This window comes from Xenopus laevis, chromosome 6L, assembly GCF_017654675.1.
Source record: "Xenopus laevis strain J_2021 chromosome 6L, Xenopus_laevis_v10.1, whole genome shotgun sequence".
NCBI classification, from domain to species: Eukaryota; Metazoa; Chordata; class Amphibia; order Anura; family Pipidae; genus Xenopus; species Xenopus laevis.
The window spans coordinates 95,711,358-95,724,330 of NC_054381.1; the positions used below are offsets into that span (position 1 = coordinate 95,711,358).

At 36.0% G+C, this 12,973-nt stretch overlaps 1 protein-coding gene across 6 annotated transcripts in view; it reads right to left on the reverse strand.

The window, feature by feature from the left end:
* Positions 1-12,973, reverse strand: part of mak.L (male germ cell associated kinase L homeolog) — a 45,059-nt gene that overhangs the window by 28,366 nt on the left and 3,720 nt on the right. For 3 of the 6 annotated variants that reach the window (XM_041565498.1, XM_041565499.1, XM_041565496.1), the window contains exons 2-6: positions 12,886-12,961; positions 8,757-9,042; positions 5,576-5,630; positions 5,009-5,130; positions 614-696 (exon numbers count right to left, since the gene is read on the reverse strand). In XM_041565498.1, coding sequence (XP_041421432.1) covers positions 614-696; positions 5,009-5,130; positions 5,576-5,630; positions 8,757-8,857 — 361 coding nt within the window. In that variant the 5' untranslated portion in view covers positions 8,858-9,042; positions 12,886-12,961. 6 annotated transcript variants of the gene reach the window in all.

A 12,973-nucleotide genomic window follows, 5' to 3' on the forward strand; every position in this document is an offset into this window, starting at 1 on the left:
AATTTATATTATTAGTTCTATAAAATCTATGTTATATAATCTATATAACAGGACACTAGTAAATATACTATGTCTATATAGTAAGATTTTTTAGAGAAAGCAGTCTATAGCCACACACAAAAAAATCAGAATCTAATACAGGTAAGCCAAACGACAGTGAATTTAGGAAGGTGTTTATTTTAAAAAATCACAGAAGGCCAGTTTCCCAAGCACTATGATTATATGGACCCATCCTTAAATCAGAATCCCAATTATACTCTCAGCTGTTTAAAGCTATACTGTATATTGTATTTGTTCGTACTGAGTGGAACGGGTACTACATAAACCGACTGGACATGAGTTAACAATACTATAAAAGGTCTAATTTGTTCCCAGATTTATTTCTGACTCTGCAGATGATGCTAAGTACAAATTACAGAGAAAGAAAGAATCTACAAACATTTTTAATGTAATGTAAATAACTTTAACATAGACTATTTAACTTGTGCCAAAAATACACAATCCTGTATGTACTGTAGTTATTGGAGGAGTGGCCCTTCTCCACTAACATCATTTTTGAAGAAAACACTGCAGAGATGTTACATCTAGATTGTTGGGTGATGAACATGCTTACCATGTTTGTGCACAAAAGCTAAGCCTGAAAGCACTTGGAACATAATGTTCCTAATTTCATTCTCAGTGAACATCTTATATTCTCTTGAAGCAGGAAAGTCAAGGAAAGCAATAGCAGAAAAAGTAGATGGAATGAGAAAGAAAAAAGAAAATCAAATTCATGTCAAGAGGAATTGATACCATTTACAGGTTAACAAAACATTTCCCTAACTGGGATACAGTGTGAAAAGTGAATTTAGCACGATTAGGTGTTTTTAAACCTGCCAGTTACCATTTAACTAAATTAACGTGGGGGATACACATCCATGTTACTAATATCAAACAGTGGATCATAATGATTGAGAGAGTTCACACATTATTATTTACTAAAGATAAACCAATTTATGAGTTAGGCCGAATACTAGGAGGTCATTTATTAAAGTCCGTATTCCAAAAGATGTTTTTAATATAAAATCCGAATTTTTAGTGGAAAATAAAACCTATTATTTTTTTATAGAATTAATATACCTCGAGGATGGAAAAAGTCAAAATCCGGCATAATAAAGCAATTCAGGAAAAAAACTCAATTCGGATCATACGATTTGGATTTTCGCTCAATTTATTTGGGTTTGTCCCTGATCCAATTAAATTAATAAATTAGGTCCAATCGTGGATTCTAGTTTTGTCTGACTTTTTGGATTCAAACAAAAAAAATTATCATAATCTGCTCTAAATCATGGGTTTGTATTCAGTTTAGCCAGGTATACAGGATTCAGTCAAATCAAAATCCTATTGAACTAAATCCTGGACTCTATGCATTACCAACATATACTGTAGTTATTTTTTATTACATTTATTCACAATAACAGATATGCAGTGGAGCCTTAGGGGCCTATTTATCAAAAAGTGAATTTAGAGATCACCACAGTCCTCTAGAGTGAAATTCCGCCACTTTCCATTCATTTCTATGGGACTTTAAAAAGGCGTATTTTTCAAAGGAAAAACTTTCACTTTCACCCATTGATACAGTAAATACTCTTTTAAAAATCCTATAAAAATAAAAGGAGAGTAGCGGAATTTCACTCTAGAGGACTGTGGCGATCTCTAACTTCACTTTTTGATTAATATACGCCTTAGTCTGGCTCTATGCTGTTTAACCTAAATGGTACCAATAGCACTAATGAATGCTGCAGGAGTTAAAAAACATAAAATCATAATAGTTTTGAGCAGACATACAGATTTGCAAGATTTGCTTTCAAGAAAACCCTAACAATGTAACTAGCCATGTAATATGTTTCATAATAAGGAATTCTCTGATTTTATCATAATGTGCAATGTCAGAATACCTTACAGAATATTACAGAATAAACATTTTCTTGTATATGTTTGAAGCATAAGGATATTTTAATAAAAAATATAACTGGACCATTTGACAATATGTGCTGGCAAGAAGTCTGGCAACATTAAATCTGCAATTGTGGGCTCCTCCTTGTCTAGGAGCACAGTGTATTCTATGGCTACATCCTACACCTCTCAACTAACAAGGGGCAGCTCCTAACAGCCATTTAACTATATCACTTTCAGAGGCACTGTATAGTACTAAGAACATACTGTAGAGCTTAGGGCATTGGTACAATGCAGCTGTTTCTGGGCAACAGATACCCTACAGGAAAATTAAATATATTTACTGCTATCATGCTATCTCATGCCTCAAAATCAAAAAAAGTGTTATGGATACTATCACAGAAGAACGATTATGTTTGAACCATGTTTTTGTTTTTGTGTCACTAATCACTACTGGTGATGCCTCTGAATAGGACTGGAAAGCTATGCACTAGACTAAACAGTGTTGTTGCATTGCCATTGGCTATTGCACTTCAGTACTGCTGAACTTGAGTTAGTAAATGTCAAACTGTTAAAGGTAAACTAGTATAAATGCAAACAAATTAGATATGCATCATCTGGTGGAAATAATTTCTCAATACAATAAATTCAAAATTCTGTACCCAGAAACGACACTTAAGGCATTGTTTTAACAAGAGAAAACAGTAAAGGCAGATGTATAAACCACAAAATATGATGAAGGCAGAATTTCGACAGGAGAAGACAGTAAAGGACTTAAGAGAACAAAACAATGAAGGCTTGGCTATAGAAACTTTTGGAGTCATCACCACAGAGAGAAGATTAAGGCATGCTGCTTCCCTGCCAGGAACCTACCGTGCTTATGGATAAAAGCTAGACCTTGTAAAATTTGATACATTATGTTTCTGATGACTGACTCAGGTAACAACTTATTTCTGTAAAGAGATAAATTCATAAATGTATACTGAATTGTATCTGCATATAAATGATTCATTTGCCATTAAGGGGCAGATTTATCAAGGGTCGAATTTCGAAGTGATAAATACTTCGAAATTCGACCCTCAAATTAAAATACTTCGACTTCGAATATCGAAGTCGAAGTATTTTTCACCGAATTTGGCCATCGAACAATCGAAGTAAAATCAATTAAATAGTTTGAATCTAACGATTTGAACGATTTTAGCGTACGATTTTACTTCGATGTGTGAAGACTTAGATAAATGGTCTAGAAGGTCCCCATAGGCTAACATAGCACTTTGGTAGGTTTAATTTGGCGAAGTATTGAAGTCGAAGTTTTTTTAAAGAGACAGTACGTCGATTATCGAATGGTCGAATATTCGAACGATTTTTACTTCGAATCGAAGTTGAAGTAAATTTGAAGTTGTAGTATCCTATTCGATGGTTGAAGTATCCAAAAAATTACTTCGAATTTCAAATTTTTTTACTTCGAAAATTCCCTCGAATTCACTTTGACCCTTGATAAATCTGCCCCTAAATGTATCTTTCAACATATTTATGACATGTGCATTACTGCAACAGTGCAATGTGTCCCCACACTATATAGAATGTGAAACACATGATATAATAGTATTTAACTGTATGAGAAAGTTCATCTTTGAGAAATATTAAGTTTGTGACTGTAAGTAAGGCTGATGTGTTATTGCTCGAATCGATGACTTGTGTAAGGGAACAGCTAGATATTAGTGTGTAATTTTGGTGGAAGGGTATCTTGTTGGTAATTAATTCCACAGGTAGTGTGCTTCTCTAGTGATGTCCTGTAGAAGTGCATGTGAGGAGGTTACTAGGGAGGTGTAGAGTCTAATATCATTAGAGGAATGAAGTGGACAATTTGGAATGTCATTATTAAAAAGAACTTTGTAGGTACGTATAACGGGTTTAAATGAGAAATGATAATGTGCTGGTAGCCAGTTGATTTGCAGAGAGGTTCAGCAATGCAGTGGCATTTACGATTGATTAAAAAGAGAACAGGCAGGACAAAGAAGATCATTCATGAATGGACTAATATTTGAGGAAGCTTGCTGAATGGCAAAGGGGTATATTTTTTCTATATTCTTAAAGGGGTCCTTTAAAGAAAATGTATTTCTAAGCCACTTTCCAATACTTTAATCAACTATTTCAATGGTTTAAATGTATTTGTAAATTAAATTGCTATTAAAAGCAATATAATTCTTACTGTGAATATTCTTTAACACTCAAAATTATAAGAGAAAGTAAGTGAAAAGGTTGCAGATAGCATATTCTAAAAGTTTGGAGGGGTTAATGATATAAGAAAAATGAGATAGACAAATGAGATTTTATTGTAGCTGTAAGGGGACAAAATTAAGGTTTTAGGGTAGGTGTCAACACTAGAAAGGAGGATTACTCCTATTTTGAGACAAAATGTTCTAAAACATTAATGTTACTTAGGAAAGTGGGAGACATCTGGGATGGAAGAAAATTAGGTTGCTGAAATTGGAAAAGAAGGGGAGTGTGATATTGGAGGGTTCAAACATGCAACTGGGTTATAACAAAATGTAATTCATATGACTGGGAATTGCTGTTACTGCTAGGAGTGTGGCTCATGATGGGTAAAGACTTTACATCAAAAACCACACTCGTAGCAGTAACAGCAATTCCCAGTTTAGTTGCTGAAAAAAAGGGGACAATATATAGATAATCAAGCTAGGGAGGCTGGTGGAAATGGTATGCTCAATATGTTTTAATTAGCTGGTTTTTCACACACTGTTATTTTACGCAGAAATACCAATATATGTATATAATGAAAAACACACATCTATAACTATTTACATTTTGGAGTTAAAAAAATAATATCAAGAGCAATTGATACCATTTAGGTGAATTTTGTTTGACAAACTATGATGTCATTTAATATTTTGATATTTTCTTGGAAAACTATTATTTTAGTGCTTTGGGATGTACCACAAGTATGAAAAACATACATATCTTATAGTTGCACGTCTACATTGCTAACCACATGTAATAAAACCATTTCTGAAGGAACAATACAATACAAAATACAGTAAAGAATTCATACCTATCTTTCATCAGCTGATAAAGATTTTCTTTCATGTACTCAAATACAAAATAGAGGTGGTCATTCTCTCTGATAACTTCTTTAAGTTTAACCACATTGGCATGATTAAGTTTCTTCAGAGACTGGAAATAAACATATTTAGTATATGTAGGTATTCAAGAGAAAAAAGTACATATACTTATATTAAATATAATATTTTGAAACAGCAACATATTAAAAGTCATAAGTGTGATAAAAAGAATTCCCCTATTATGCAGCACACATATCACTTGACCCCATATCTGCCACAATATCAACCTAAGCGACAAAATCAATTAGATGAGGAAGACTTCTAATTCAATACAAAAGTTAATCTCACTATTTGAGCCAGATTTTATTTGATGAGAAAGATTTATATCCTTATTTAATTCCAGAATGTCCCATACAGCCCTTCTTGCTATTTCTGTTACTTTTTTAAGACTAGGCTTCTGATTTAAGGGGCAAGAGAAAACAGGAATTACTCAGAACATACAGTAGACTCTACTTAGCACCCCAGTACCTCCTCAAATATCAATACAATCAAATTACCTTTACTTCTCGAAGATTCATGCATTCTTCCCAGGAATAAAATTTCCTTTTCATCCTTAAAAAATAATTTCATTAATTGAAACTGTTTATCTATGACAGAAAACAAAATGTCAGACTTTTGAATTAAGAGCAGTCTGGTGTCTAATGGGCCATTCTAGCCCCTGGTTCTTACAACAGCACAGGTCACCACCCATTGGAATCAAAGGGGTGGCATGGGACTTGCTCCAACTGTGTGTATATCACCTATAGCAGATGTGGACAGTGGCCCCCATGGTATCAATGGGAAGCATTTCTTGGGATCTTGCAGGGTATTGTTTAGTAATATGAGTAGCTAAAAGAAAAAAACTTGTGCTCATTTATCAAAAGTGAGCAAATTGGCCCTGGGCAGTAACACATAGCAAATTTGCCCACTGTTGATGACGTGCAGTACTGTGTTTGCATAGAGAGGGCTTGCAAACATATATGCATGACCTTTTGTGTTTCAGATTTTTTTTCTGTTCCAGAACTATGATTCCCTGTCCCTGGATTCCAGGACAAAAAAAGCATAGGGAAGAATAATGAAAATTTAAGTAGGCGCATCTGCTATATTCATATATAATAAAGGTTTTCCAATAGTACCAGAAAAGGCAAATCTGCTAAAACAGTTCTTTTCTTCAGTGTATACAAAAGAGGAATCTGAGTTCCCAGGCTCACTTCATATCTGCACTGATGGTTCAGCTCAATCTAGTCAGTGGCTGACTCAGGATATGATTCATAAAGATTTAATAAAAAATTTATGTAAACAATGCTCCAGGGCCTGATGGCATACACCCCCGGGTTCTAAGAGAGCTTAGTTCAGTTTTAGACCAGACCCTATTTCTGATTTTCTCAGTTTCGCTTTCATCTGGTATGGTGCCTATGGATTGGAGAAAAGCTGATGGCATTCCAATATTTAAAAAGGGATTACATTCTCAGCCTGGCAATTATAGGCCAGTAAATTTGACATCTGTGGTGGGCAAATTATTTGAAGGCTTGTTAAGGGATTACATTCAAAACTTTGTCCTAGTGAATGGCATTATGAGCAGCAATTAGCATGGCTTTATGAGGGATAGGTCATGTCAGACAAATTATATTGCTTTTTATGATGAGATAAGTAATATGCTGGACAGTGGGGGGGCAGTAGATGTGAACTATTTGGATTTTGCCAAAGCGTTTGATACCTTGCCCCACAAACGACTGTTTTCTAAACTAAAGTCTGTTGGGCTTAATGAAGTCATTTGCACATGGATAGGAAACTGGCTACAGGATAGGATACAGAGGGTGGTTGTTAATGGTACATCCTCTGCTTGGAGTAAGGTTTTTTTTGGGGTCCCTCAGGGCTCGGTATTGGGTCCACTTTTATTTAACTTGTTCATTAATGACTTAGGGGAGAGTATTTAAGTAATGTATCAGTGTTTGCAGATGACACAAAACTATCCAGCCCAATTAATTCCATCCAGGATGTGGCATCCTTGCAACAGAATCTTGACAAACTGGCAATCTGAACAGCTAAGTGGCAAATGAGATTCAATGTTGATAAATGTAAAGTCATGCACCTGGGATGTAAAAATATCCAAGCCACTTATACACTTAATGGGACCACACTAGGCAAATCCATTATAGAAAAGAAGTCCTTGTAGATGATAAACTTGGCTGTAGCAAGCAATGCCAGTCAGCAGCATCAAGGGCAAATAAGGTCTGAGCTGTATGAAAAGAGGCATAGATTCACGGCACCAAGGGGTTATTCTTCCACTTTATAGAGCACTGGCAAGGCCCCATCTAGAATATGCCGTACAGTTTTGGTCTCCATCACTCAAACAGGACATTATTGTATTAGAGAGGGTACAGAGATTGGCAACTAAGCTGGTAAAAGGTATGGAAAATCTTAAACTATGAGGAAAGTCTGGCCAAATTGGGGATGTTCACACTGGAGAAGAGGCGCTTAAGGGGTGATATGATAACTATGTATAAATATATAAGGGGATCATATAATAATCTCTCTAATGATTTATTTACCATTAGGTCTTTCCAGCTGACACAAGGTCACCAATTCCGATTAGAAGAAAAGAGGTTCTGCCTAAATATTTGGAAGGGGTTTTTTACAGTGAGAACTGGGAAGATGTGGAATGGTCTCCCTGAATCAATTGTACAGGCTGATACCATTAGATAGCTTTAAGAATGGGTTGGATAGCTTTTAAGCAACTGAGGGAATACAGGGTTATGGAAGATAGCTCATAGTACAAGTTGATCCAGGGACTAGTCCGATCGCCTTTTTGGAGTCAGGAAGGAATTTTTTCCCCTCTGAGTCAAATTGGAGAGGCTTCAGATGTTTTTTTTGCCTTCCTATGGATCAACTAGCAGTTAGGCAGGTTAAAAAAAGTTAAAAGGTTGAACTAAACCGAATACCGAATGCTGAATACCGAACCGAATTTGCATATGCAAATTAGGGACAGGAAAAAGTGGGAAAAAAATCTTCTATTGTGACGAAAAGTCACGTGATTTCCCTGCCCACCCTTAATTTACATATGCAAATTAGGATTCGGATTCAGTTTGGCCAGGCAAAGGGATTCTGCCGAATCCGAATCCTGCTGAAAAAGGCAGAATCCTGGCCAAATCCCAAACCGAATCCTGGATTCAGTGCATCCCTAATTAAAGATTCTGCATTGTTTCTGAAATAATCAAGTTTATATTCACTATTCCTCTCTCAACATCTGTTTCTCTTCATTCTGTATTCATGCAGCAGTTGGGTGTCAGATGAATGATCCAATATATTTTATAGGGGGGTGCTCCCTTTCCTAGCAGATGTATTAAAGCTCTGATTCCAGTACAAACAAAATCAAACAAAATAACTACCTTTTGAACAAATTCCACATGTAGTGAGCTCTAATACATCTTCTAAGCAAAAGAAGCAGCCCTATAAGATATATTGGATCTAACTGTCAATCATTATCTGACACCTAACTGCTGCATGAAGACAGAATGAAAAGAAACAGATGCTAATAGAGGAATAGTAACGATAAACTTAATTATTTCAGTAACGGTACAGAATTTTTAATTGATTGTATTTAGAAAGTCTCTTATTTTAGTATGCTGAAGTCAATATTACATTTTCATTTTCGGAATAGTTCCCCCTAAAGCTTGAACAAATGCAAAATCAACCTACCTCTTGATAGCTACCAGTTCTCCAGACTCATTGCTCCTCCCCATAATAACACTTCCATAAGTGCCATCACCCAGCTGTTTCATGGTAGTATATCGGTTCATTTTTAAATTGTTCTTTCGTCTTTTGGATATTACAGTTAAAGAATGTGCCTTGGTTTTTACCCCAGAAACTACGGTCAAATAAATAGTACATTAGAGGTGTGCATCTTGTTTTAGAACAGCTGGTGTATTCTACTTTCCATGAACCGAAATACAAAAATCAAGAATGATGAGGCTGTCCTACCAACCTGTCCAAATAAAAGAAAACATAACTCAGTGTACAGATAAGGAATAGGCAAATACAACATTCTTAATTTTGGACAATTACAAGATAGACACATACTGTAGGTGCTATCTCTTGGGCAAGTATTAGGGCTCCTACACATGAGCGTTTAGAGCTGCATTCCACCTATGTTTGGCACTTACATGCATTATTGTGAGGACAGGACCATACAGATCTGGGCCTGCAGTTCTCTGCTGTTGAACGGATAAAAATGGAATGCTGGGGAGCGCAGCCCAAAACGCTCATGTGTAAAAGTCCTCGATCATTTGGACAATGCAGGATGACATTTACATATTCAAAAAAATAAAATGCTGTTCATTAAGTAACATAAATACGCTCAAAAATATTAAATATTAAGATAATACATGAAAATACATATTATGGGGCATGTTTACTAACATTGGAGATAAATATCTGGAGCGATTTCTGGAGATGTTGACCATGGCAACCAATCAGCAATTAGATTTAAATAGACTTCTATAACTTAGAAAACAAAAGCAAAGATCTGATTGTAAATATGCCACTCAGAGTCCTTGGTGTTCAAATAATGAGCATACAAGTGCAGCTGCGAATTATGATGGGCCTATATTTTAGATTACATTAAGTGCGACCATAATCATTATTATTTATATAGATCAGCCTTTCCTATTGCTTTCATTGGGGTGCAAACACAAGACATGAAAGTTTGAATATGCAAACAGTAACATTTAACCATAGTAGAAGCACATTATTTCACCTTCAAACACTTTTTTTCAGGTCACTTGGTTTCAGATTTCACTAGAAATAAAGACTATTTCCAATTACTTTTTATTTTTTATATCTATTTTTCTAATATTGTAGTGTAAAGTTTAATTTTTCACTTTCTAAAGCAACTCTGGGAGGGGGGGCCACCGACTCTTTAACTCTTTTAAATCAATACATTTAGTTGATAGATTTGTTATCTTTGTCCCTGCTGAGCAGAATCCCTGAGTTTTCATTAAAGGCAGCTGTTAGAATTGATACAATAGTTGTTAATATTGCAGATACTGCTGAGAAATGTATCAACTAAATGTATTAAATTGTTTAACAGTTCAGAATGCTCCTGGATCACTGAGCTGTCAGACTGAAACGAGACAGGAACATTGAACTTTAAACTTGCATTTTGGAAAAATGGTAAAAAATAAACAATGGAAAGTAATTGAAAAAGTCTTTGTTTATGGTGAACAATCTGAAAACAACTGAATTGAAAAAAGTGTTTGGAAGGTGAACAACCCCCTTAAAGGAGAAGGAAATACTTGCAGCACTTGGGGATGTTAGGCACCCCCAAGTGATTGTAGTTACTTATCTGAAACCCCAGGCGTGTGCTCCTATCAGCAGAAAACTGCACCGACCCAGGGTTATACCAGTGAGCACCACGGATCGATCTTCTTCCATCTTCCTCCTTTTTCACGCTGCTGCGCACGTGCAGTAGAACGAAAGGCCGAACATTAACTAGAAATGTTGGCTATTTCGTTCAACTGCGCATGTGTTTGCCCCGGGAAATTTGAAGACTGAAATGGATTGCTCTGTGGTGCTCACTGGTATAACCCCGGGCTGGTGCAGTTTTCTGCTGATAGGAGCACTGGCCCATGGTTTCAGGTAAGTAACTACAATATGGTCAATGCAATAAATGTCCAAATGTGAAAATTTCCGCACCTCCCTCGCCTTTCCTATGACAATTCCTGCTGGATGGTGCAAGACTCTCTAGACGGTCGGCACACGTCAATCATAGTAATCACAGTTGAATGGAAGAGAGCAGCACAACACCATTTTGTTGCAGGTGGGGAGCTTCCCCATTTATTTTTCACCACAAAAAATCAACGTTTCGGGGGGGTTTTCACCCACCCTTCATCAGGCAACTGTGATTACAATGCGATAAATGTACCAGTATATAAGTTAGAGAGGAAGGGCACTTATGTGCTTTCCTAAGACTGGCCCTCATGGATACAGCCCTGCCAAATGCCAGCACCACTGTATTCATGAGGAAAGTGCAGGTCATTGCGATCCAGGAGCAAGGTTCAAAGTTCAAATAACATAGTCAATCCATATTTATGGAGGGTTTGAGATTGTTGAGAATGGGATTGAATAATTGCTTGATTACTTTACACAACGTACAGTATACAGAATGCTGTGAGTGACACCTGCTTCTTATAGGTCAACTGCAAAAAGCTGGTCCATATGATGAGATTAGAGCAGTAGCCATAATCTTTGGAGTCACCAAATACTTAGTGCTAAATGCCAGGTTAGTTAACCCTATAAATTAGTGCTACTACAGGATACACCCTGTTGTTTTTAGTAATATGTGAAATCTAATGATTCTCCATCTCCCTATACAACGCCACCAAATGGTTAAAATTTAATACAGCTCCAAAGTAGCAATATGGACTCTGACCTACTTGTGTTTCAGTAAAGTGCATCTACACTGGCTGGAAAACATTACACCACATGATAATAACTGCTTCTGCCACTAGGTGACATGATACCCATATAATCTGTAATTATCTTTGCCATTATACCTTATTCCTTACACAGTCAAAGGATCTGTACAGTTTGCAAACCTTCAGCCAACAACTGGCCAAAAAGCCCAAAATGTTATGCAATGTATTATTATATAGTCCACATAACAGTCTGTTTAAAGATATTACTTTCCACAGTAATTAAAATGTACTGTATATGGTATAATGCACAAGAAACTCACGTGAAATGTTCATGTTTCTTGTGCAAGATGTACCTTGAGTTTCCTTTTATATTGAAACTAATTTGCAGAAATTAGAAATGAAATATTCTAGTTTTATTTTTTTAGTTAAATTCCCAACTTTTAGGTCCTGCATTTGGTCTGGGTCGCCTTTAGCTGATAACAAATGTACAGAAAACACTACTCTATCAGTTATTAAGTCATAGTTCCAAGAATATTCTTTACTATCTTCACCTGAAATTTCACCATCATAAACCTTTCAGAAAGGCCTCTTACATGTACCTGAGAAAGTAATTAGGCAGACTCTTCACATTTTACTCTAATTGGCCTTCTAGGGGGGCAGTCCCACAGTTTGAGAACAACTGATATAGTCTAATAAAAGTACAGCTTGCATGTTGATGACAGTTACATGCATATAGCATCAACAGGGAGAAAACATATAAGGCAGCATATTCATTACGAGTTTAAGGATCTTATAGTATATTCCAAGTATAAGGGTTATAATGGAATATACTGTTTTATAATGAAACCACCTGAGAAATCAGATGATTTCCAGGTATGATTCTTCGTATTGGTTCCATTAGGATATACAGTAGGAACACTATTTAAATTTTTCAGGGAACCAGAAAAAAATTGTGTAAGATCCAGGGCATGCTTTATAAGCTGTAAAATGAGGGAAAACTTAAAATCAAGAGATGTAAAATTGAAGTTTCACTGTACAGGTATGGGATCCGTCATCCAGAAACACGTTATCCAGAAAGCTCCGAATTATGGGAAGGCCATTTCCAATAGACTCCATTTTATCATTATAATACAATTTTTTAAAAATGATTTCCTTTTTCTCTGTTATAATAAAACAGTACCTTGTACTTGTGTCAAAACGAAGATATAATCAATCCTTATTGGAAGCAAAACCAGTCTATTGGGTTTATTTTATGTTTACATAATTTTTTAGTAGACTTAAGGTATGAACATCCATATTATGGAAAGATCCGTTATCTGGAAAACCCCCAGGCACCAAGCAGTCTGGATAACAGGGGACCTGTACGTCATTTTCCATGTATTTAAGTAATTTAACAAGCAATTCAGACTCACCCCTAATCCTTTTGTTTAGTATCTCAGACAGACTGCAGAGGATTCAGTGTGCCTGTATTATGCAGAGCTCCTCATGCTGTGGTTAGCC